This window comes from Pseudorasbora parva, chromosome 7, assembly GCF_024679245.1.
Source record: "Pseudorasbora parva isolate DD20220531a chromosome 7, ASM2467924v1, whole genome shotgun sequence".
NCBI lineage: Eukaryota > Metazoa > Chordata > Actinopteri > Cypriniformes > Gobionidae > Pseudorasbora > Pseudorasbora parva.
The window spans coordinates 10,771,475-10,797,770 of NC_090178.1; the positions used below are offsets into that span (position 1 = coordinate 10,771,475).

A 26,296-nucleotide genomic window follows, 5' to 3' on the forward strand; every position below is an offset into this window, starting at 1 on the left:
TCTGGCATTTGTAGTCCGGCTTCACAGCAATTTTCCTGGAAAACAGCCAGTGTGAATGTAAAGATAAACAGAAGTAAGATACCAAGTGTTTAGGTTGGGGAACAGATCACTTCTGTGTGCGTGCGTGGGAGCTACTTCTATGCACATCAGTAGGACGTGCTGATTTGTTTTGCACTTTTGGACAGATGCTGTTTAAAATTAATTTGTTTTCAGTTTAAATTTACCTGTATACTGTAATTTGGGTGTTTTAAACTGGTTGTTAGTGTACATGGCCGTACATTCACATGATCCTGCCAATCCAAAAATTTGGACATACATGGCTGAATTTGTTTAATACTTTAGTTTGTTTAATTTGGTTTTTGCTTAACTTGAATTTAGACAAACACACTGCTTAAATAATGAGTTCATTTCAAAAAAGTTTTATTGAGATATCATTAACGCAAGCCATTTCTCCCACAGAATAAAAAGTAAAAAGGTAATAAGGTTAAAGGTGCTGGTTAATGCTAGTCTTAAATTCCCTAAGATTATTATTCACATCGGCATTAATGATGTTTGACTTCACTCTGCAAGTCGGAGATCACTCAACTTAATATTAAAGAGGTGTGTGAACTCGCAAGATATAAGCGGAAGTATTTCGGTCTGGCCCCCTTCCTGATTGTCGGAGTGATGAGATACTTAGCAGACTGTCCTCACTCAATGGCTGGTTGTCTAAGTGGTGTCCGCTAAATAGCATAAGGTTAATAGACAATTGGAAAAGCTTTTGGGGCAGACCTGACCTGTTAGAAAGAGATGAGCTAAACCTGGAGCCCAGGTTAGGAAGCAGATGGACTGGCTTAAATGACCGTCTGCCGGCTGTCTCATGTCACAGAAGTCAGATAAATCCCGGCACATACAGACACTTATCTAGATATTATCACATAGAGACTGTGTCTGTTAGTAAATACAAAATATAAAATATAAAAAACAGATAGAATACAGATGAACAAATGTAAAGCTCGGTTTGCTGAATATTCGAGCCCTGAAACACGCTTATTATTAATAAAATGATTACAGATCCTAACCTTGTTTCTGTTGAAAGCCATGTTTTGACAGAAACCTGATACTGGGGACACTAAATATTAAACTGTATTACTGATCCGCCCACATGTCCATGCATTCTATTTTGGTTGTGTTTTCCTTCATTTGTCACATGTTCCTTTGTCTAGTTTCCCGCCACTTATCTGTTTCCATGGTCACCCTTGTTAGGTTAGTTCTGTTCAGCTGTGTTTAGTTCATCATCATCTGTGTCACCTGCTGTGCCCCTCGTTATGTCTGTCTTCAGTGTTTGCATTTAAGTTCCTCCTTGTTCAGTCACTCGTTGTCCGGTCACACGTTATGTTTAATGGTGTTTGGTGTGTGTTCTAGTTAATGTTTACTTGAATAAAGCCTATATCTTTGGAAGTCCTGGATCTCCTCATCTCTGCTGCACCACACTCCGTGAACCACACTGACACTCTATGAGAACTGAACTGAGTTGGACGATGATATTACTGTTTTTTTCAGAGTGGCACAGCCAAATCAAATTCTATTGCGTTTTTTCCCCTTAATACTATAAAGCTGCTTTGAAACAATCTGCATTGTAAAAAGCGCTACATAAATAAAGGTGGCTTGCCTTGACTATGAACTTTGCTATGTGTGAGCTGATTGATTCATTATTATAGCTTAACAAAAATTTAGTTTTGTGTCCTTTTTGAAAGTCAAGACTAAAGAGTCAAAGGTCTCAGGTCGATTTAGTCACCTTTGTGTAATTCAGAGCTAACCTACAACTGAAACTAAGTTATGTCTTACAGCAGAATAGTTTGAATTGACTTTCTGAATTCACTAAACTGTTCTTTACCTCACCAAGTTTGCTCGCTTGCTCAATTTAGGCAATTTCCTCTCCAGCTAAGCACAAACGGTTAGGTCATACTGAAAGTCCACCTACTTTCAGTCCTATTTCATATTCAAGGAAACTTTCATACCTAAAAATAGCTATATGGCCTCTTCTCACTGTAATCTGCATGTATCTACATCCCCTTAGCATCAAATTTGTTATCAATTGTGCTTCTGAAACTAAATATGTTCCAAAGGTAGGTTGCATAATTACACTGACTTCTAGAGCTTATTTTTGACTTTTATCTTATTTTTATTATAATATACTGTATTATACATTAGCATCCCATAGCTTAGCAACATGCTTAAACCATATATCTCATGTAAGTTGTAAGCTGGTATCTCAACTTGGCTAATTGGTGTTTGACTAGCTGTTTAACAGTCTGACCAGCTAAACCTCTCTCATTTTAAGCTTACATTTTCTTCTCATTGCAAAAAAAGACAAAAAAAAGCTTTAAAAAAAAAAAAACATCTGTCAGCTAAAAACATGTTCAGGGTTTTCTGATCAGCACAAGGAAATGAACACAAAGATAAAAAGATATCATGATATTATCATTATATTTCAGTTGTTGTGACTCATTCCATTCTGCTTTCAGAAGAAGTGCCATTAGCGTTCTACTGGTTAAGAGAGGAGTGAAGTCGGAGTGGTTTGAGGTTTTTAATCTTCCTTCCTGCTGTGCTCAAAGTGGTCTCATCAGAGGAAGTGAGATCCAGTCACTCACTGCCTTACTAGACAATCAGAACAGGTTATGAGACCAAAGGCATCTGTTAGGATGGCAGGATTGTTCAGGATCTGGATGTTTAAAGTCCTCTTCTTGGGATTGATAGACCCATCTCAGGCCTCCCTAAATCCACGCGTGTCATTCTCTCAGGGTAAGTGAAGCTCACATTGTTTGATGACCTTTATAGTTATAGTCAGATGAGAATGTTGAGAACAAAATTTTCAAAGATATAGTGTTCTACTTCAAATTTTCATGTTTTGAATGTGTTACTTGCTATTTCTTTGTAATTGAAAAAAACACTGAGTGAAACATTTTCTACAGCCTTTTTTATTGTAAAGCCTCTGTTAATATTGCATAATGTTCTTAGATATCCTTGAGCTCAAGAAACCAGAACAGGATTTTAATCCATCAGACTGTTGCTGATATCAGTTATTTCTAACCACATTTTCTGACGGGATGTGTTTCCAGAATGAATAATTGAGAAATTAAAATGAGTTCTTCTTTGTAATTAAGTAGTTCTTTCCGAATCCAAAAATCAGTACAGCTGCGTATACAATAAAATAATGGTCACACTTTAGATCAGATTATATATAAATTGTTGCATTTGATTTACAGTAAATGACAATGAATAGCTTTATAAATGATTTACTCAACTCATTTCATGAATATGACCCAGTGTTTAGCATCAAAGCATGTTCAAATGACAAAAAAATTCATTTGAGTGAAGTACAGAGTCATGTTGGGCAAACATAGATTTTGTGAGTTTTGTGATCTTTGTTCTTTAAACTTGTGAGTTGTGGTTTGTAGTTTGTTATTACCCATTGCTGTTGTTCTGCAAATCCTCGAGGGTCTAAATGTTGCATGCTTGTGTGTGATGGTGGAAACCACCACTGGCCGATTTTTTTCCACCACACATCCTGCTGCTGCTGCAGTCTTAAGTCTGAAGACTACGGTTAGTTTCTGCTTTAGTTTATCAAGCATAAATAAAGAACAATTTGGGTGTAAACCCCTTTCTAGACTAATTGATTTTTCATTAAATGCTTTTTGTACCATGTCTGAGATATTACTTATAATTTATATATACAGTGCATTTTATCATGAGATTTTGCCTCACCTCCAACCACTGCTATACCCAAGGGTCCAGCCCCCGGAACGCATACCTTCCATAGGGGCGGCCATTGCTAACCAAGCCATCACCTGCTTTTAGCATCCCATTGACTCCCATTCATTTTGGCGTCATTTTATCAACGAATAACTTTACATATGAGACGTTTAAAGACTCCATTTGTCCATTGTTTATTTCTAAAGAAACACGACAATGTATAGAAGGCTCCATTACCTTGTATGTTACACTATCGCCCGGTAGAATACGTTTTTGTTAAAAATAGGCTAACGATTGTCTCATAAATGTAGTTATGTGTCCTTTTTGAAAGTCAAGACTAAAGGGTCAAAGGTCTCAGGTCGATTTAGTCACCTTTGTGTAATTCAGAGCTAACCTACAACTGAATTATGTCTTACAGCAGAATAGTTTGAATTGACTTTCTGAATTCACTAAACTGTTCTTTACCTCACCAAGTTTGCACGCTTGCTCAATTTAGGCAATTTCCTCTCCAGCTAAGCACAAACGGCTAGGTCATACTGAAAGTCATCCTATATGAGGAAACTCATATATATTCAAGGAAATTTTTTCAAATTCACTTTCATACCTAAAAATAGCTATCTGGCCTCTTCTCACTGTAATCTGCATGTATCTACATCCCCTTAGCATCAAATTTGTTATCAATTGTGCTTCTGAAACTAAATATGTTCCAAAGGTAGGTAACGATTGTCTCATAACCAACGCGACTCTATCGCACAGTAGAGAAAGTACCGTATAGACAGGAGGAGACGGTCGCAGCCAATCTTTCCATAAGGCAGTCAGGGGGGACATGGAGACTGATAAAGTCTGATAGTCAAGGGAGAAGCCAGCCCATAGTGAGCCAAAAGCAACGGGACAAAACATTTAAACAACGTGATTCAGATTTGACTTTTCACAACTACTAGAAGACTTACAACTGTCAGACAGGTTGCTCACGTCACATCTACGTCGTCAAGCTCAGTCTGAGGCTGCGCATTACGCTTAGCCATCAGGAGGTGATTGCTTCTAATTGACTTTGAAGTCGTTGACGCCGTTGAAGTCTATGGGGTCGCTGTATCCATTTTTTTACTGTCTATGGCCCTGTCCCAAATGGCACACTTTGGTCTTGTGGACTTACAATGTCCCATTCGTCATTTAAGCTTAAAAGAAGGGTGCTCGTGAGCGCCCCCTTTGCGGCTGCTATGCGCCCTCGATGCGCACTTCTGTTGAGCCCGCAAGTTTGCGAGCTACGCAGAGGACTTCTACCCGGCAGTCAAAGCGGCATTACGTTGTGAAAGTGCGGACTCAGAGGAAGACCGTGAGGGTTTAGGGTGCCATTTGGGACAGGGCCTATACCGCTTCTAGTCACAACTCTTCTTCTCCGTTTTCAGCGTATTTCTGTGGCAGAATTACTGCGCCACACACTGGCCTGGCATGTATGCTACATCGTTTTGAGTCGGTTTCAGTGATCTCGTGTGTACGCAGATACACTTGAAACGAGGGGGAAAAAAGATCAGATTGGGTAAGCTCTGTCTTCGTGTGGACGGGACCTTAGTTAGGAAGGTGACCAAGAACCCAGGCGTAGGAGTGTTCGATTCCGGGTTTTTTTGGAGTCGACTCCAATTACCGACTCCCACTGTGGGAGTCTATGGAATCGACTATTCGACATTTACTTTAGATCAAAACAAGGCTAGAAATCAGACAAAATTGCTGTTGTTACACACTTAAATTATCAAATCACAAAGTCCTAAAATCCTTTTATTAAAACCGCATACTTTTAGCATTGCCGTCCAAATTAGTTCAATTTTGGCCAGTTGCCAATACATAATTTTACATAAGAAAAGTCACGCAAAAAATGTTGTCGAGTGATGATGCTAAACGCATATGATCATTGTCTTAAAAGGTGAGTTAAAGATACTATACACAAAATAATGCACACTATTGATGCGTTTCTTCTTTATGTTAGTATTTTTATGATGTATGGTTAGTTTAATGAACACATTAACCATGAGAAACCAAATCTATATTTATTGCAATAATATACATGAATTCAACTAAAGCTAGCATGGAGGAAGTCTAACTAAAGTCGCTGTGATTGTTTTCTGTTTCTAAAGTAAGCACTCAGATAAATGTGTATGACAAAGTTTTTGCGACAGCTGTCCGATGCTGTGTATTGCGTGAGTGTATTACCTCACGGTTTGCTTCATTTCATTCACTTCTTGCTTATAGTGCACTCAACTTCCATCCACTTTAGATAAGAGATTCAGTAAACTAGAGCGATTTCAGACACAGATCAGAGAAGTGAGGTTTACTTACACAGCAACTACTAGCTGGCCTCCGTTACACTTGCAAATCTTTTTTATGTTCAAACAGCAACATTACACAAGTTGAAATAGTGGAAAAGCATAATAGGACCCCTTAAATTAATCCTAAGTGACAGTAAAGACATTTATAAGGTTACAAAAGTAACATTTTATTTTTATTTTTTGTATTTCAAATAAATTCTGCTCTTTTGAACTTTCTATTCATCAAAGAAAATGAAAAAAATTACCATGAAAATATTTAGCTGCACAGTGTTTCATGATCAGCTTATCCTTAATATTAGAATGATATCTGTAGGATCATGTGACACTGAAGGATCATGTGATAAAGTAGAATTCTTTAAAAAGCTAAAACAAACTTACTCTGACCCTAAACTTTTGAATGGCATACAGTGTATAGTATGTAGCTTGCACGTTTACATTTTTTTTAGAATCAAGACGCTTTAGAATCAAGATGTTTATGTGGTACAGTTTAGAAACAGACAATGGAAAGTTATTTATGAAAGTGGTATAAAATCCAACCTCAATTAGTAGCATTCAGGTTTGTAATTTTCTGTAATGAAAATGTCTCAAATTGGGGAAACATTGCAATAAAAAAAATGTGTATGTAGTAATGTTATAGCTGTGTTATAGCTGACATGAAAAGGATCAATAGTTGCAATAGACTTTCCCTCTCTATTGTGACGTATATCTAAGTGAAACGGCTTGTTTTGGTCCATCGGTAATTGATCATTGATGGTTGTGATCTCATGGGAGTAACAGTTTGTCCCGTCCTCGCTCCAGTAAACGCGGCAAAAGAGAAGAGATGGAGATGTTATTTTAATTAAATGTTTAAAAATGATGATGTGCATGGGCAAATAATTTATACTAAATACTTAATATTCCATTAAAATATTGTCAATTTTGATTTCATAATGTGTAGTGACTTTAACATGAGTGACAAAACAACAAAATCATATGGTCACATTTGTGTGTGCAGTATTGCTAAACCTTAGCTCACGGGCCTTTCCTATTTCCTCAGAACAAAAAGAGGAAGAATCGCAATGTTGTTGTTTCATATCTAAAATGTGAATAAACAATGTCAATAGCAAAAAAAAATGTTATTTCCATAAAATATGTGCTAAATTCTCAGAAAACCTTTTAAGGGAAACAAATATAATCTTAAAAATGTATGTTTACCAAATGTCTCCCTTACACCTTGACAAAACTTAAGTGTACAAATTAGCTTCATATCTTCCTGCATCTTATTGCAGGTTTATTTGTTTGGTGTGACACTATTAGCCCCTGCTGAATGCCATAAAATGATCACTGTTAGTTGATTTTCTTCCACAGGCAGTTCAGAGCGTCTCTTGGCCATCTACCATAGCTCTACTGTGAAGAACACCACCACTCTGCTGCTCAGCACTGATGCTGACACGCTGTTTGTTGGAGCTCAGGATGCTTTGCTCTCCCTAGATGTCAGTCAACCAGATAGTATTACACTCAAAGACAAGGTGAGAACGATTTTGTAACTAGGTATTTTGTGCTATGTATATTTCATTTTACAAAATTATTTAATTATTAAAGATGAAAATTCTGTCATCATTTACTCACTCTCATGTCGTTCCAAACCCATAAGACATTTGTTCATCTTTAAAACACAAATTAAGGTATTTTTAATGAAATCTGAGAGATTTATTTCCGTCCATTGACAGCTATATACGTAACTACATTTGACGCTTCAAAAAGTTCATAAAAATCCATATCTTATGAAGAGACACGATCGCTTTATATTCTGAACATATTTAGTCTTTTATTCACATATAAATGTTTCATTTTTCATCATTTTACACATCAGTTGTGGTAAACGGTAGCTCAAGCAGGTTCGATTAATCTGCGAGAACCAATGAGGTGAATTCTTGTGTTACGCATCACGTTTGACCTTCCGCAAGAACCAATGAGGTTTGTTTCTCTGCTCTAGTTACCAAAGCTGCAGCAGCAAACGTTCCTGCAGCCTATCTGGCAACCTCCAGTCGGGGGGAAGGGGATGGGGGGGATAGTGATTGCAGTACCAGTTTTGATCACAATCTTACATACACTTCCTTTAAAACCCTCTGGTGCTCCTCGTTTAGGGGTTACATTGGTTGTCTTCCCGGTCATAAGTGACCGGACACCTAAAAATTAAACTTCCTCCACCCCAGTAAAACCAATGCAGTTTATTTTTCTTCAATAATATTTTTCTTTTTAATTTTGTATTTTGAGATGATTTGATGGTATTTTTTAATATTTATGCAATAATTATTGTCTATTTTTGCCATTTAAAATTATTTAAAAAAAAATGTTTTTAAATTTTTTTTAAAAAAAATTTAATTGCAGTATTTTAGGTTAAAATAGACTAGGCCTTCAAAAAAAAAATTGAAGAAAGATTAGCGCCCTCTTTTGGAATTATTTAAGAAATTATGCAACCATGGGTGTAATCCACTAGTGTTTTTGCAGATTTCCCATTCATTTCCTATGGCAAGTGGGAGTATTTTTTTTTACAACCACTTAGCATGCTCGAATCATGCCCTCAATTTTTTGTGTGTTTACATACCTAATGTTAGAAAAGTCACCAAGTTTCATGTCCTTCTGACGAAGATGTGATTTTTAATAATTCAAAATGTGGTTCATAGGTTCAGTTTTTCATATAAGTGTGCGTGTGTGTGAGTGGATGTGTCAATATCACACTCCTGATGTTTTAGAGTGTCATCCCTATACTGCTGTGTACTTTTTTTCAGCATTGTAGCCGATTTGTAGATTGTACACACAAATATCCTGCAAATATTTGTGTTTTTGCAGATTTCCCATTCATTTCCTATGGGGGTCATTTTTGACCGAAGAGCACAAGTGCAAGTAATTTTTTTATGACCACTTAGCATGCCCAATAATGCCCTAATTTTTTGTGTGTTTACATACCTAATGCTAGAAAAGTCACCAAGTTTTATAATTTTCAGATGAAGCTGTGATTTTTAAAAATTCTAAATGTTGTTTTCATAGGTGTGTGAAACCCCTTTACTGCTGTGTACTTTTTTTCAGCATTGTGGCCGATTTGTAGATTGTACACACAAATATTCAGAGAATTTTTGCCGATTTCCCATTAATTTCCTATGGTCGGTCATTACTTTTTTTTTAATGACCAATTAGCATGCTCGAATCATGACCCCAATTTTTTTGTGTGTTTACATACCTAATGCTAAAAAAGTCACCAAGTTTCATATCATTCTGATGAAGCTGGGATTTTTAAAATTTTAAAACAGAACATTTTTCGGTCAGAAATGACCGAAGAGACAGAATTTTCATTTTAAACCATCCCTTTAATGATTATGTTCCCCCTCACTGAACTTCTGTCATGAAGATCTCCCTACATTTAAATGGAATATTATAACAATATTTTCAGTTAAAAATGTAACATTTGCATTTACAGTTGGAATGGAAAGCATCTCCAGAAAGCCTGGAAACCTGTACAAAAGCCTCAAAGACGGTATGAGCCATTGTTAATGTGGAACTTCAAATTTGCTTTACAATATGTGTCAATGATATATATATATATATATATATATATATATATATATATATATATATATATATATATATATATATATATATATATATATATATATATATATATACAGACAAATTTTATTTATTTTAGCCTAGGTACGATCTTTACCGTCTATGACAACAAAATGACCTCTTTTATGTTGGTTGCATAGCAGATTTTAATTTAACGGACAAAATGTTTTAAAATATTAATATATATAATAAGAATAATTCATAGAAAAAGTGCATTGAAGTCATGTTTGCATGCATTGCATGCTTACTCTGTTTTTAACTTACATAATTACATAAATCCAGATCATAATACGATTGACCCTTATTGTCATTAATGTGATTTTTTTTTTCTATTACAAGCTTGATATTTATTATAACATACCTCTTACTTTTGAATTGTATGCTTGTCTATAACAGGATTGTGGCAACTTCATCAGTATTTTACAGTTTTTCAACTCTACACACCTTTATGTCTGCGGGACAAATGCATATGGACCACAAGATAGCATCATTGTAAGTTCAAATAGATTGCACAGATCAATTTATGAGGAAGAATAAAGTATTATTTAGAAAATGGATTGATCGCCACCACTGCTTTAACAGACTGAACATCTCTGTTTTAGCCAGCAAGTTCTCTGAACGTCAACATAGAAACAAAGGACGCCAAAAACTGCTGTCCCTACAGCTCCACCCAGAGGAACGCAGCCACCATTGTTGGTGAGAGTGCAGAAACACAGTTTAAGATGACCTCAAAGTGTCTTATCTCTATTGCTCTCACACACTTAACTGTGACCTCTCTGCTTACAGATGAAGAACTCTATACAGCAACCAAAGTTGGCTTCTTTGGGAAGAGAGTCGTTTCTCGCTGTCACAGCAGAGGAGCGCGTAACAACTTGGAGCTTGAGGATGTACCAAAATTGCTACAGGGTTTGTATTTTTTGTCCCAAAAATAATGCTACCATGATGACCCACTATAACATACAAAGTAATAATTTGATCTTGATGGCTTAGTGCTTATTAATATGCAGGTAACAGAGGTTGCCGATTTTATGAAACGGTCCTACAGGAGACACTACTGGGCCATTCTCGGTCAAATCAACCAAATTTCAGAAACTTCCCCTGCTCAAATTTTTAATTTTGACAAACATAAATTGCACAAATCACAAACATAAAGCCAAATGATTAAATATCATGGATGCTTATTTATGGAGTAATCCACTATTGTGTAGATTGATTAGATTAGATTAGATTGAAGTTGTCATTACACATGTACAAGATTTAAGCATACATACATACAAAATACAACATAACATAACACAGCACACGTGGTCACGTGATGGGATTTTTTGTTTGGATTGGGTAAGGGAGGAAGAGAGGAAAGGAGGAGGCAGACAGATGGGGGTGGGGTCTGTATGATGCGAGTAAGAGTCTGAGCTTGGGTTGTGAGAATGTTAGCCATAACTTAAGATGTTTACAGTTCAGTTGTGTGGCTTGTCCTTGAAGGGAGATAAGGCAGTGCACAGGGAATGAAAGCAGACCCAGCTGGCCTCCCAACCGAGAGAAATATGGAGAAGGTGGGGGGTGAAGTGAAGTGAAGCAATATTTTAATCCATTTTAGTTGATCTTCAGTAATTTGTCCGGATCATAATCAATCAATCAATCACTGATCCTCAGCCTTCTTGGCGCGTGTCCAGTTCATGGAGTGGCATTTCATCCAGTTTCATACTTAGACCGGTCATAATCCGCAGAAGTTCACCAGTCTGACCCCCGATGGTGTCCATTTTTTTCTGCACCTCCACAGTCCGTGCTGAGATGTTATGGTTCAGTTCATCGATCTGTGTCAATCTCTGATCTAATACCTTCAGTCGATCACACACATCCCCAAAGCACCCTTTAATTTCCACAGACAGCGGCTGGGTGAATTTGCTGGCAGCTGTCTTACAAATCTTCCGATATGTCAGGGCAATCCCAAGGCCGAGGAATAGGAACCCCACTATCAAAAATCCAAATATGAATAAGTCCTCTACATCCTCCACGGACAGGACTTCCAGGCACAGGACTTGCCAGTTGTTCCAGGCGTCCCTCGTGTAGCCCGCAGCGAAGGTCCCGTTCGGGCAGACGGGTTTTGCACCCTTCCTTAGTGGGAAAATCTTGTCAATCGCGCTGAGTGACCAGTTAATCGATTCCATTTCAGTACTTTCAGGAGTCCAGTAAGCAGGGGATCAGAGAAAAAAAGTTTGACAAGTCAAAAAAAAGAGCAAGTGCAAGAGCAGAGTGGGAGCAGTGAGAAAACACGTCTGCCCTGAATGAGAACAGGAAGTGGAAGATTAGGTTCAAAATGACTTTTCACCTGATTTTGAGCCAAGTTACAGGGGGAGTTAAAATAACTTTATAAAGGTGGCACCATCATTATTTTATTTTTAGATAGAGATTGGTAGGTCTATTAGTAAAATCCGTTGACTTCTGCAGTCTTTTTTGTACTATATGCCAACAGTGATCAATGGGGAAAAAGGAAACAATCCCACCCCCCATTGCCTCCTCCTTCTTATGTAAATCTCGTAAATCAAAAACTCCATGGAAAAAAAAGTGCTTCTCAACATAAACCCAACCGTGACGCAAGCGTTGGGGATCATTTATATGCACGCCCCCAACATTTGCATATGTCTGAACAAGCCGAATCTACTGATGGTAAACAAGACACTCGAAGATAACAAAAACGGCTCTCATGATACATGGTTGAGGTTTATTATAATCAGATACCGCAACAAATCGTTCGTTTGTTCGGCCCATTTCAAGCAAGCTTCACTCAGCATCTTAAACTGAAGAAAGTGCAACTATTCCTGTAAGCAGTAAGTAATTTATCCACTTATTGACTAGCTGTTTAAACAATTTCTGATTAAATTGAAAGTCTCTTAGAGAGACCGCATTGTCTAGATGACGCAAGATGCTTGTACAGTAACAATAGGATACTCCAAGTAGGGCCTACCATACCAAACTAAATAGTGTGTCTAATGACAAAGGTTAATATTATTTTGTATTACAAAATACAACCGTAGATACCGTTCACTCGATCCTTCAAACGTCAACTTTTCCACCATATAAGTTAAAACAATAGTCAAAGGAGATTGCTGAAATGCAGCTTACTTGTTTATTGGTGTTCTCAGATCATTCGCGCTATGCGCGAGAGAGAGCTCGCGTGCATATGGTTGCCAGATTGGACATGTTTATGTAAACACTGGATAGGTGATAGGGTACAGGTTTTTTTCACAGAAAAACTCTGTTTGGGGGATTTGATTACTGAAATCTGGCAACCGCATGAACGCGAGCTCTTTCTCGCACGCGGATGATCTGAAAACACCAATAAACAAGTAAGCTGCATGTTATCAATCTCCATTTGAGATGTTTTGCTTAAAGTGTCATTTAGTCGGTCTGTGTTCTGTCAGGACGGTCAGGACTCACGAGCCGCTTCACTGAACTGCTATGAGCTGTGAGCTGCTGAAATAAGCCAATCAGAGCAGAGCTCAGCATTAATATTCATGACTCTTCCAAATAAGGCAAAAACAGAGCATTACATCCTAGGGACAATTTATAGGGTTGTAAATGGACCTGTAAAACTGTATCTGGACAATTTTTGCTCTTAAATAACCCATATACCCTATATGTAGATATCAGAGAACAATTTAACATGTTGTTTCAAATCATTCTAGGGCACCTTTAAATCCTTGTTGAGTTGACACAACCCTACTGTATAACCTTGAGTGAAAAACTGAGAACATTTCCACATTGTCCATTTAAAAAATTTTTTTAGAAGCGATACATTTTTTTTTCCTCTCTCTTAGATCCTGTATTTATCGGTTCAACACATGTTGCCAGTGAAGGAAAGATCCTGCTGTTCTTTTCTGAGGTTGGGGAATTGACCGGAGACTCATTTGTGAACTCTTTTATTGTGTCTCGTGTGGCCCAGGTCTGCACGGTGAGACTTCATTTTTCTCCTGTTCTAAAACATAATTCTATTAACATAAGTTAGACGGGTTGGATTTTTTTTTGTCAGCAAAAACTACAAACATTCAAGTAACCCTCATGTTCTTTTTTTAAATAAATTACAGTGGTTATGGTTGCAAAACTTTTAAATGTTGTTATGATTTACGTACCCTCATGTTGTTCCAAACCTGTATGAATTTATTTCTTCTGCTGACCACAAAAGAAGATATTTTGCACATTGTCTTCTATGGTATGGGAAAATATTTACTATGGATGTCAATGGTTACCGTCAACAGTTTGGTTATTCAAAATATCTTCTTTTGTGTTCAGCAGAAGAAAGAAGTTCATACAGGTTTGGAACAACTTGAGGGTGAGTAAATGATTTTAATTTTTGGGTGAACTATCCCTTTAAGTATATTTCTTACTGTTCCTAACTCTCATCTGGTTCAAAAAGACCCAAAGAGCATACAAATAAAGCATATAAATCTGTCCAGATGTAAAAGGCCCATCAAAACCTTAATGAAATTATTTTTTATAGGATGACAATGGAGGAAACCGTGTCTTACAGAAACGCTGGACATCCTTTGCTAAGGCTCAGCTGGTTTGCCAACAAGGGGAAGAGCTCCAATTCAACAAGCTGCAGGACATTGTCAAGCTGTCCTCACCGGACGATGAGTCTCCTGACAGCACCCTGTTCTACGGGATCTTTACTTCACAATGGTTTCGATCAAATCCACCATCATGACATACAGTATATTCACTGTTCTGAATGGTCATGTGATTTAAGTTTAAACAATTTCTTTGCTCTCTCTGTTTAACAGGTCAGTTTCATCTGGTCTGTCAGCAGTGTGTTCTTTCAGATTAGCAGATATTAAATCAGCTTTTTCAGGGGATTACAAGAGCTATGATGTGGGAGGAAATCACTGGTTGCGTCAGCCAAATACAAATGGCAAACTCGGCAAGGTAGGTCTTAGGGCTGTTTGTTGGGGAGACTTATTGATTATATTTTATTTGTATATTTTAATCCAGTTATATCAAAATATTTAAATTTATATTACATTATTTAAATGATAATATTATTACAAATTATTTCCGCAATTCCGTTTGGTGCCACTTGTGGAGCAGATTATACACTACACACGTAAAGGGATAGTTCACCCAGAAATTAAAAACTGGTCATCAAGTACTCACCCTCATGTTGTTTTAAACCCATAAGACTTTTGCTGTTCTTCAAAATGCAAATGAAGATTTCTTAAATTAAGCCTGAGAGATCATACACTGAAAAAATAAAACCCTTGGATCAACTTAAAAAAATTGAAGTAATCGATCACACGAAATATTTTATATTGACTCAAGTAAATAATTTAATTTAGTTTAATTTGAAAAGTTTAAATCCATGCAACCACTTTTTAAAGGTTGATCAAACTAATTATTTTAGATTGGAACAAACTAATTATTTTAAATTGGATCAAACTAACAAATCATTATTTTATGTTGGGATAAACTAATTATTTAAATTAAAACAAAGTAATATTTATAGGCCAAAGTAAATTAATTATTTTAGGTTGTCTCAAATTAAGATGTCATTATTTAAAATGTATAATCAAAACAAAAAAAAGCTTTTAAAACATTTTGATCAATGACTATCATAACACTTTCCTTTAGAACACATTTATATTTATTGTTCAATGAACATGTTCACATGTATGAAGAACAGTCTGCTTCACACAAAAATACAAATTTGTTACAAATAATCAAATCACCACTCGATGACATCACATTAGTAGTAATATTAAATTAGGAATGTTTGTCCTGATAACACAGTTCGCCATAAAACATCCTAAAATACAATTAAAATGTTAAGATACAAATGTATTTCATGTCCATAAATGTATATGATGAACAGTCTCTTTCAGCTGAACACCAGAGACAAATCCTGGAACTGCTCCTCAGACAGTGAACAGTGATCACTGCATCAGTTTCTGATACAGAGCTGTAAGCTCTACATTTAAAGGGTTAGTTTACCCAAAAATAAAAATTCTGTCATTAATCACTTATCCTCATGTTGTTCGACACTCGTGAGACCTCTGTTCATCTTCGGAACACAATTGAAGATATTTTAGTTGAAATCCGATGGCTCAGACAGGCCTTTAATGACACCAATGTCATTTCTCTCTCTTAAGACCCATAAAGAGTTCTGATTGGGCCAGCGCTTCCCGTGATGTGATTGGACAGCAGCTTAGCGCACTTTGCCCGGAAAGGTCCCGCCTCTTACCATAACGGGGCGATGCAAGCGCTGAATGCGCGCTCTTCTCCACGTAGGAGAGCAACGAGACTACGCCCCCTATTTTGTGTGTTCTTGTGGGTGGAGGGTTCGTCAACAAACGGTTCTAGTGACGTCATTACAGCAGGAAGTGCAGCGGTGTAGTCCAAACCGGCCGTTCGCTGTAGGCTTTGAAAGGGAACTTCTGTTAAATAAAATATCTCGCTTGGCATTGAACTTTGAGCTTTATAATTTTACAGGTATTATTTATGCTCTAACAGCAGCATTTCACACTAACTAAAGTTTGAAAGATAGAATTGCGAAGAACGGGACCTTTAATGACAGAATATTCGTTTTTGGGCGAACTAAACCTTTAAATATAACCTATTTGTATGCAATATAGCAAGCAGGTTCCGGACCTCTGATCCTTCAATGACAATTTTAATGTCTTTTGGTGGATGAAGAGGATCCTCTTTCCCAGTGATAAAGATCGCCATGGTTGTTTGCTCCAGTTCTTCAATCTCCTTTTCCTGCATAAAAAAGAAAGAGAAAATAAGTACATTATAGTTTCAGAACTCTCCCATTTTCAGCTCTTACACACTCTAAACTGAACTTGAATAGGCGCGTGACGAGTGAGAGCAAAGCGAGGCCGGTAAGTAATTGGATGATCAGTGCCAACTGCACGTCACACTGGTCTCAGAGCTTTCACAGAGGAGTGAAGGGAGAATAAAAGGAGGAGCGACGACAGTGAAGGAAGAGAGAGGACCAGGCATGGATTTTACATAGCATATAGGTGTTAAGTCATTTGCAAATGGATTCCTTTGGACACACTTATTTTGACAGTGTTCCAGGGAAGACAAGGAAAAAAAAGACTGTTTTGGTACGTCTGGACATGGTCTAAGTGTTCACAGCTCAAAATTCAGCATCAAAGATTTCTCATAAATAGTGTTAAAATCTCATCTTGTGAGCTGAGTTTCTCATCACACCCCTATTTATTAAAAGTGGCTAGGAAAACCTAGACTATGACCATGTTAGTCTGTAGGTGTTATTTGTGTGAGCAAGTGAGAGAGATGCCCTTACCTGGTATTCTTTGAAAAGGTGCGCAAAAGGTTCGCCGAGGTAGATCAGAGATTTGAGGATGCATTCTCTTCTGATGGTGATGTCTGCAGTCTGAGTAAGAACAATAACTATGAATTAAAATTAAACAATTACAAAAAAAAAAAAAAAAAAAAACACTATTCAGCCATGGATCCCACTGATTATCAAATTCATAGATACCTCATCTAAAACCTGCAATGTCCTGGTGGACTCCTCCCTTGCTCCTGATGACCTCCAACAGTTTGGTGGAGTGCTTGTCCAACTGCACCAAGAACTTGTAATCCAACTTGTCACCAAAGGAACGGTTGTAATTCGCATGAACTTAAATTGATCTTAAAAGTAGAGCATACAGAAATAGGTTTAGAAGATGGTGAACACAAAACAGAATCCCCAGCACAACCGTACTAAATTACAACAACAACAACTCATTAGTGAATCAACAGTTAGGTCTAAAAATGTGGAATGCCAGGGTATGGCAAATGCCATACGTAAACGAGTAGTCGTGTGCCCATTCTATTCTCTGCTATATGCCGACCTAAAACATTCACTTTTATAAAATCATCATCAAAGCAGTCCATATGTGACATCAGTTAGTTAATTCGAATCTCGAAGCATCGAAAATACATTTTGGTCCAAGTATCACAAAAACTATGACTTTCAATCTACGACGTGTTCCTCAAAAAAAGATTAAAATGGTTCATGAATCAGTGAATTAATCAATGATTCGGATCGCCAATGTCACGTGATTTCAGCAGTTCGGATCGCGTGTCAAACTCCCAAACTGCTGAAATCACGTGACATTGGCGATCCGAATCATTGATCAATTCACTGATTCACGAACCGTTTTAATCTTTTTTTAGGAACACGAAAAAGAAGACAATGCTGAATAAAGTCTTTTTGATATTTTTGGACCAAAATGTATTTTCGATGCTTCAAGAGAATCTAATCAACCAACTGATGTCACATATGGACTACTTTGATTATGTTTTTATTAGCTTTCTGGAAATGGACAGTAAAGTGGGCATTGACTGCATATGCTCTGGGACTAAAATATAAAATATCTTAAACTGTGTGTGAAGATGGAGGTCTTAAAAGTAAGGAACGATATTAGAGTGAGGAGTTAATGACATTAATTTCATTTTTGGGTGAACTAACCCTTTAAGAGCTGGAATAGAGTGTGGCCCCTTTAAGAGCTGCGAGTTTCACTATTGAACTGCCGGTATTTTGTGTGTGTGTGGAACTGTGCCGCGATTCATGCAAACTGTGAGAAACACAGACTCGGGAGCACTCTTTTTCAGAAAAGTAACCTGCTTATTCGTTTTAGGCGATTGTAATGTATTTAGTTCAATACTGTAAGCAGTGATGGTGTTAATGATTTACCTCAGATATATGAGCAAGCGCTTCAGCGCGCTCGGACTGCAGAGAATGTGCTCAGCGAAAAAACACACTTTTTTTTGAACTGGAGTCTAATAAAAGTTAAGCAGAAAATATTGTAGCTTATATGGGCTATAACTGCACTTGTTTCGAGAAATGTTATTGTTAACTCTTTCCCTTGACACGATCAATGCCCCCACAAAATGAATTTAGACAGTTTGCATGCATTTAGGTTATTACTCACCCGCCCAATGAGGGGCTAAAATAACCGAACGTTATAGTTTGAATGAAGATTACGAACATTTCGAGTGCTATCTTAAAAGTTAATTTACACGCTATCAAGCGTTAGCGCTGAAATTACGGCCAGACTCAAGTCCCGTCAGATACGTGAGGTAAAAACGTTAACGGTAGACAAAGTTTCTCTTACCTTATCAATGTTCCTCGTAGTTCTGTCTCGGAGCCTGGCTGGATGGGTCTGACGTCCGTTGAAATGTAACGTTATCGTCACGGCCACCGCTCAAGTTCGTGCTGTGTTCTTCTCAGACAGTTCTCAACTTCTCAGACTTTTTTTTTTTTTTTTTGAACCAGAGCGGGATCTGCAAGTCAACAATGCGCATGTGCAAATCCTGCTTAATCTAAAAAAAATGCTCTGATCAAATTAATAAATTCAGTTTAATGTCCCGCTGCCCATTTAGATTCTATCAATGTAAAAAAATGGATTGAACCATAAATCTAAGCTAAAATGTTTACTTGACATGAAAAAATTAAAAAAATTAAGCTATTTCAATGAGAAAATACACATTAAACGAACAACACTAAAGTTATACTTTTTTCAGTGTAGAAAAACTTCAAAAAGTTCATAAAGAGATTGTGAAATGATGAAACGTGAACAGTTTAGTCCAAATTTTCTTAAGAGACACAATGGCTTTATATGAGGAACAGAATGAATTTAAAATTAGGCTTTTAATATTCACATATTGATCAGCAAATACAAACAGATGCTCAACCAAACCTGCTTGACTCACAACAATGAACCTCATTGGTTCTCACACATCAAGCAAGCATGATTGAACTTCTGTTTACCACAACTGATTTATGAGTTGATTAATGCTTATATGTGAATAAAAGCCTAAATTCGATCTGTTTCTTTAGAAAATTTGGATTTAACCATTCAGTTCATATAGAATTGTTCTACAATCTCAAAGCAGTAGTTGCGTAGCTGTCAGTGGAACAACAGAAATCTCTCAGATTTCATTTAAAATATCATAATTTGTGTTTTAAAGTTGAACGAAAGTCTTACAGGTTTGAAACAATAAAAAACTAACCCTTTAAGGTCAACATGAAATTATATTGACAACCCATATTACTCCCATAATATAACACATTGCATTTTTGAATTAACCAAGTAAAGTTGATGTATTGGGCCACTAAACCGAACAGTAATGTTTGCAAAGCACCACAGTGATTACACTCTGCAACAAATTAATGATTTACTTATAATATCACATTAAACTGGGGCAGGAGAATGTATTTTAACATGCAAACAATGACTCACAGCTGTTTTAACCACTGTGTAATCAGAATTCTCTCATCTATTTGCAGTGTGGACTGTTTAACGACACTGACCGTGTGTTAAACACTGTAAAAAAGAGCTTCCTGGCTGAAAAAGCTGTGCATTCTGTGGGAAAGAAACTGCTTCTGTCCTCCACTAAAGAGCGTTATAGCCGATTGGCTGTTCAGAGAACTCAAGCTGCAAATGGACAAAGTTATACCATCCTGTACCTGCTCACCGGTACACATAATCAATACATAATTACTGAATTACTAGTTTCTATGACTTTTTCCTGGTGCCCATATCTGTCCATTTCTATTTTATTCAGAGTCTGGGTTTCTTCATAAAGTTGTCATGCTGGCTAAAGGTCCTCATATCATTGAGGAGATTCAGACTTTTAAGCAACCACAGACTGTGAAAAACATCCTCCTCTCCAAAAGCAAGGTTTTAAAGCATTACTTTCCTTGTTTGTCTTTTTGCTCTCTTGATCATCTGTAATTTTTTATGATCAATCCTTTGGCTCTGTTCCCAACCCAGTGAGCTATTTCACTCCCTTAATTTAAAGTTGTATTTTATATTTAAATACATTTTTAAACTATAAATATACACAGATCAGGAATAACATTATGACCGGTGACTGGTGAAGTATATAACAATTAATGATATAATAATTATTATTATATTGTCATCATGTCAGTGGGTGGGCTATATTAGGCAGTAAGTGAAACATTTTTGTCCTAAATATGTTATAAGCAGGAAAAATGGGCAAGCATAAGGATTTGTGTGAGTTCGAAAAGGGCTAAATCGTGATGGCTAGACAACTGGGACAAAGCATCTCAAACTACAGGTCTTGTTGGGGGTCTGCAGTGGTCAGTTTCATCAAAATGGTTCAAGGAAGGAACAGTGGTGAACCAGCGACAGGGTCATGTGTGTGAATGCACATGGGGAGTGAAGGCTGACGAGCTACTGTAGCTCAGATTGCTCATAAAAGTAGCGCTGGTTCTGATAGAAAGGTGTCAGAACAAACAGTGCATCCCAATTTGTTGTGTATGGGGCTGCATAGCCGCAGACTAGTCAGGGTGCCCATGCTGACCCCACCTACTGCCGAAAGTGCCAACAGTGGGAAAATGAGCATCAAAACTGGACCACAGAGCAATGAAAGAAGGTGGTCTGGTCTGATGAATCATGCCGGGTGCGTGTGTGTCACTTACCTGAGGAACACATGGCACCAGGATGCACTATGGGAAGAACGCAAGCCGGCAGAGGCAGTGTGATGCTTTGGGCAATGTTCTGCTGGGAAACCTTGGGTCCTACCATCCATATGGATGTTTGACACATACCACCTACCTAAGCATTGTTGCAGACCATGTACACCCTTGAACGGTATTCCCTGGTGGCTGTGGCTACTTTCAGCAGGATAATGCACCCCGCCATAAATCAAAAATGGTTCAGGAATAGTTTGAGGAGAACAACAATGAGTTTAAGGTGTTGACTTGGCCTCCATGTTCCCCAGATCTCAATCCAATCGAGCATCTGTGGGATGTGCTGAACAAACAAGTCCGATCCATGGAGGCCCCACCTTGCAATTTACAGGACTTAAAGGATTTGCTGCTTACATCTTGGTGCCAGATACCACAGCATGCCTTCAGGGGTTTAATGGAGTCCATGCCACTGGCAGCAAAATGGGGACCAAAACAATATTGGTCATAATGTTATGTTGGATATATATACAGTATATAAATCATTTAAAACAAAATTTTCAATTATTTAAAATATAAATCAGCAACATTTATCTTGCATCATCCATCATCTTGGAGTATTAAAAAAAAATCTTACCTTTCGCATTAAGAGGACAGCTATGATTTACATTTACATGTACATTAATCATTTAACAGATGCTTTTACCCAAAGCGACTTACAAATGAGGAGAGCAACAGAAGCAACTAAACAAACAAGGGCAACAGCCTGCTGGAACAAGTCTCAGTTAACCGAGCGCAGTACACGTACATTTTATTTTTTAAATAAACAAACAAACAGAAAATCGAATTGGATAGTTAAGTGCTAGTCTTTATTGGTCAGGTGCAGCTGGAAAATATGCATCTTAAGATGTTTTTTGAAAATGGCCACAGACTCGGCTGCTCGAATTAAGATCGGCAGGTCGTTCCACCAGATTGGAATGGTCCAGGAAAAGGTCTGTGAGAGTGATTTCGTGCCTCTTTGGGATGGCACCACGAGGCGTCGTTCACTTGCAGAACGTCAGTTTCTGGAGGGTGTGTGAGTCTGAACAATCGAGTTTAGGTATATTGTTGCAGAGCCATTGGCTGCTTTGTAGGTGAGCACCAGTGCCTTGAATTTAATGCGAGCGGCTATTGGCAGCCAGTGCAAACTGATGAAGAGAGGCGTGATGTGTGCTCTCTTTCTCACCGCTGCATTCTGGATCAGTTGCAAGGGTTTAATTGTGCATGCCGGAAGGCCAACTAGAAGAGAGCTATAAAATGCTGCATACATAGGCAGCAAACTAGGTCTTGGAACAGAGCCATAATTTATTATATGTACAATGTGACTAGGTTTCATTTTATGGTTTACCTAGGGTGTGCTGTTCATCGGCTCTTCTGAGGGCGTCTTCAGAGTGCCTGTGTCCAACTGCTCAGCTTACCTAAACTGTGCAGAATGTGTGTTAGCACGCGACCCATTCTGTGGCTGGGACTCAAAGACCAGAGTGTGTGCTACTGTATCTGGAATGGGTTCTAACCTGTGAGTTGTCTGTTCTATACCAATATCTGATTTAATATATGAAATGATCTGTAATGACTAAATGGGCTAAGAACCATCCACCCTAACCACAAAAATCAGTCTGACCCATGCAGAGTTAATATATTCTATTATTGTATTTATTAATATTTTTGAATGAGCTTTTATTTTTATATTTTAAATGTAGCTTTAGTAGTTGTTTAGGCTTATCATATTATTTTAATGTATTGTTGTAATTATAAATGCAATGTAGCACAAATAGTTTCACTATTTTTCAAGTTATTTACATTTAGCACATTCACAGAAAATAATTGCAAAATAAGGATAGTTAATTGCTCAATATAAATGCAACTTTTATATTGTTTTATATTTATATTTAAGCTTTTCATCTAATGTTTATATTTTATTTCAGCTTTATTTCAATTTTCAATATTGTTTTGGTTTTTGGTGTTTGGTTTTTTGGCACTGATTGGTTTTGGTCTGACCAAGATGAAATGTGACAGTTTTGTTTTTGCTTTTTTGTAGAAGTGCTTTTATCTAATACCACATTTCTATTGTTTGTTTGTGTGTGTGTGTGTTTGTGTGTTTGTGTGTTTGTGTGTGTGTGTGTGTGTGTGTGTGTGTGTGTGTGTGTGTGTGTGTGTGTGTGTGTGTGTGTGTGTGTGTGTGTGTGTGTGTGTGTGTGTGTGTGTGTGTATGTGTGTGTTTTACAGTCGGCAGGATGTGGAAAACGGAAATGTCAATGAACAGTGCAAAGAGTTCAAAAATACTGCTGCTACAGGTGAACACATCTTCTGTGCGACTCACAAGACTTGCATTATCTCATGTCATAAACCTCTGATTTTTATTTATAACTACATATTGTTTATTTGTAACTGCTGACTCATTTAATAGTATCACACTTTAGGTGAAGGTGCCAAATCTTCAACTCATATTAACCACCAAGCAGCGGAAGTTTCTTACTTAGTGTAAAAACATCCAGACCGTTTAAGATTACTAGATTTGTATACAGGCTATATTCCACACAAAGGGACCTATACACCCGGCGCAATGTGGCGCCAGATGCGACACAATGTTTTTTTTTGCTAGTTTCAGCGCAGTAATCATTTTCACGTCCTGCACCACGTTGTTTAAATAGCAAATGGGGGCATGCTGGTCTGAAAACAAGGTGTGAAGATTTTTAACTCCAACCGCTGCTCGTATAATGTGTGTCAAGGGGGGTCCCATTAACATGCATCATAAACGCAACGCTTGGAGTTAAAAATCTTCATATGTGTTCTACTGAAGAAACAAACACACCTACATCTTGGATGCACTGGGTGTAAGATAAACATCAAATCTTCAGGCATCAAAAACTATTTTTTTTGGGGGTGAACTATCCCTTTAACGCTTATTTTATTTCAAGTAACATTTTTATGGTTTTGATTTAACAAACCCTGATGTAAATTTGTAATATTTGGTTGAACTTAACCCTTTGTCTTTCTCCAGAGATACGGATTGCACAGTTGAATGAGATTGTGGCTCTACCATGTCAGTCGAGATCCAGACTAGCAGAGGTGACCTGGAGGTTTTCAAACAACAGCGCTGTTCCCCAGTTTCCGTACCTGCAGCGGGCCGACGGCAGCCTGGTCTTCCGCATCACTCCAGAGACTGTGAACACCTACCGCTGCGAGTCGAAGGAACTGGGCTTCAAGCAAACCATTGCTGCCTTTAAAGTAATTCTCCCGGTAATCCCTCGTTCTCTTTTTCCCACATCACACCAGCAACCTGACGTCACCCTGGACTCCAGGAAGGGCACGGAAAAAGAGCCCATCCCTGACACTACACTTGCGTTTGATGAGTCTGAATCTGATTATGAACCTACATCGAATGAAAAGACAAATGCATTTATGACACCGGACAGTAGCGGTGAAAAACGAGCCAGGACTACTGTTAACATGAAGACCACTGGAAAAGACACTGTTTGCATCTCACAGAAGAGTTACTACTCTGAAATGGTGATTTTTTGCCTCTTGTTTGTAATTTGCCTCTTTGTATGTGTTGCTTTTGTGATCCCGTGGAGACAAATCATGAAGGGCAACAAAACCGCCCCTCAGAAAGAACCTAAAGACACTGAGTCAGACAATATCTGGCAAACAGAACTGGAAGAAAAGCAAAGCGGAGCCCTAAAACCAGCAGTGTAGTTTATGAAAAACTAAGTAGTGATTCCTGACCCATAATGAGTTTGGAAAATATCAACATTTCCATTTTTAAATTAATCAGATTTGATCACTAGAATGTTAGCAATACATTACATGATATTTATAATCATTTGATCTTATATTTAATGGTTTCTGATAAACATACTTATTTGACTTTTTTAGTCCACAAACAATCAATACAAATGTCAGGATGTGATCTAGAACCATTAAAGGTGCACTATGCAGCTTTTCGTCCACTGGAGGCCGCCTATGCAAAACAAATCGTAGTTTGATGATGCAAAGTGTGAGCGCAGCATCTTGGGAGATGTGGTCTTCTCATCACAGCCGGTAAAAAATAGGACTCGGGCAGAAATCACGTTCATGCATGCGGTTATTAACGTTACTGTATTCTAAAGCAGAGCAGGACTGAGTGTTATGGACCTGAGCACCGCTGCTGGAGCAATTGTTAAACAAATACCCGCCTCGCGAATACCGGGACTTTTATTATGACGGGACGGGACTCATTTGCCGGGCGCCTGCACAGATCCGCTCTTCCGGTTATGATTTTGAGGTAATGGAGCTCTGTTTATCATATTAGATACATTTAAGTTTGTTTAAAATGATGTTATGACGTTACTCCGTGCGTTCACTTGTTCACACTGCTAAGAGTAAAGCGCTCCTGCCAAATAAAAGCCGAAACCGAGGGTAGCGCAGATATGACGCAATTGACAGGCGACTCCCTCAAATGCAATGCTGAAACGTCCCTGTCCTCAGTTAAAATAGCAATTTTCTCACAATTTACAAATAGTTGGAAACTTCTGGGATATTGTAGGTACTCAACTGAACAAAATATATAACACTGGCCTAGTGGTTTTTGGATATTTTACTGCAAAAATACTACATAGTTCACCTTTAAATAGTGCATGCCATTATAAGGACTGTAAGACTGTCCGTCACAGCCTCATTTTCATCCACAGACAATGTATCGTACCTAATGACACAAGAAAAGCAAATTGGCTTTTGCATTTAATGTGTGAGATTCAAAATATGGTATATGGAGGACCTAATTACTCAAAATTAAATAATTAAACAAATAAAACAACTATTTAAATGTACAAGTTTATTATGAAATTATGAAATAATTTATTAAATAATGTATTTATTAATTAAATAATTTATTTAATTAAATATTATTAAAAAAATAAATAAATAAATGTATCTATTTATTTTGTAAAATTACATGAAAACACAACATTTATTGTTTAAAATATTTCACATTTAACTCTTCCACCCACACTATTGTTATGTTTAAAAATCAATTTTTTTCATTATTAAATGTGCTTTTTCAAAAAGCCGTTTTTCATAATAATATGCTGCATTTACGAATAATGCCTATATTTGACGAATCACACATTTCCAAAGCACGATTTTCCCAAAGATTTTTTTTTATAATAAT

The 26,296-nt window shown here is 37.4% G+C and overlaps 1 protein-coding gene across 2 annotated transcripts; it reads left to right on the plus strand.

Moving 5' to 3' along the window:
• Positions 1-2,649: 2,649 nt before the first annotated feature.
• LOC137082703 (semaphorin-4A) lies at positions 2,650-25,993 on the plus strand. 2 transcript variants are annotated; one of them, XM_067448076.1, is made up of 14 exons: positions 2,650-2,784; positions 7,404-7,564; positions 9,514-9,570; positions 10,059-10,154; positions 10,265-10,358; positions 10,449-10,568; positions 13,481-13,614; positions 14,161-14,342; positions 14,444-14,585; positions 19,960-20,149; positions 20,238-20,353; positions 22,500-22,663; positions 23,374-23,441; positions 24,149-25,993. In XM_067448076.1, the coding sequence occupies exons 1-14, from the start codon at positions 2,661-2,663 to the stop codon at positions 24,841-24,843; spliced, it is 2,343 nt and encodes a 780-aa protein (XP_067304177.1). In that variant the 5' UTR covers positions 2,650-2,660; the 3' UTR covers positions 24,844-25,993. The 2 variants fall into 2 exon arrangements, with proteins under 2 accessions (XP_067304177.1, XP_067304178.1); XM_067448077.1 differs by having other exon boundaries at positions 14,191-14,342.
• The last annotated feature ends 303 nt before the right edge of the window (positions 25,994-26,296 follow it).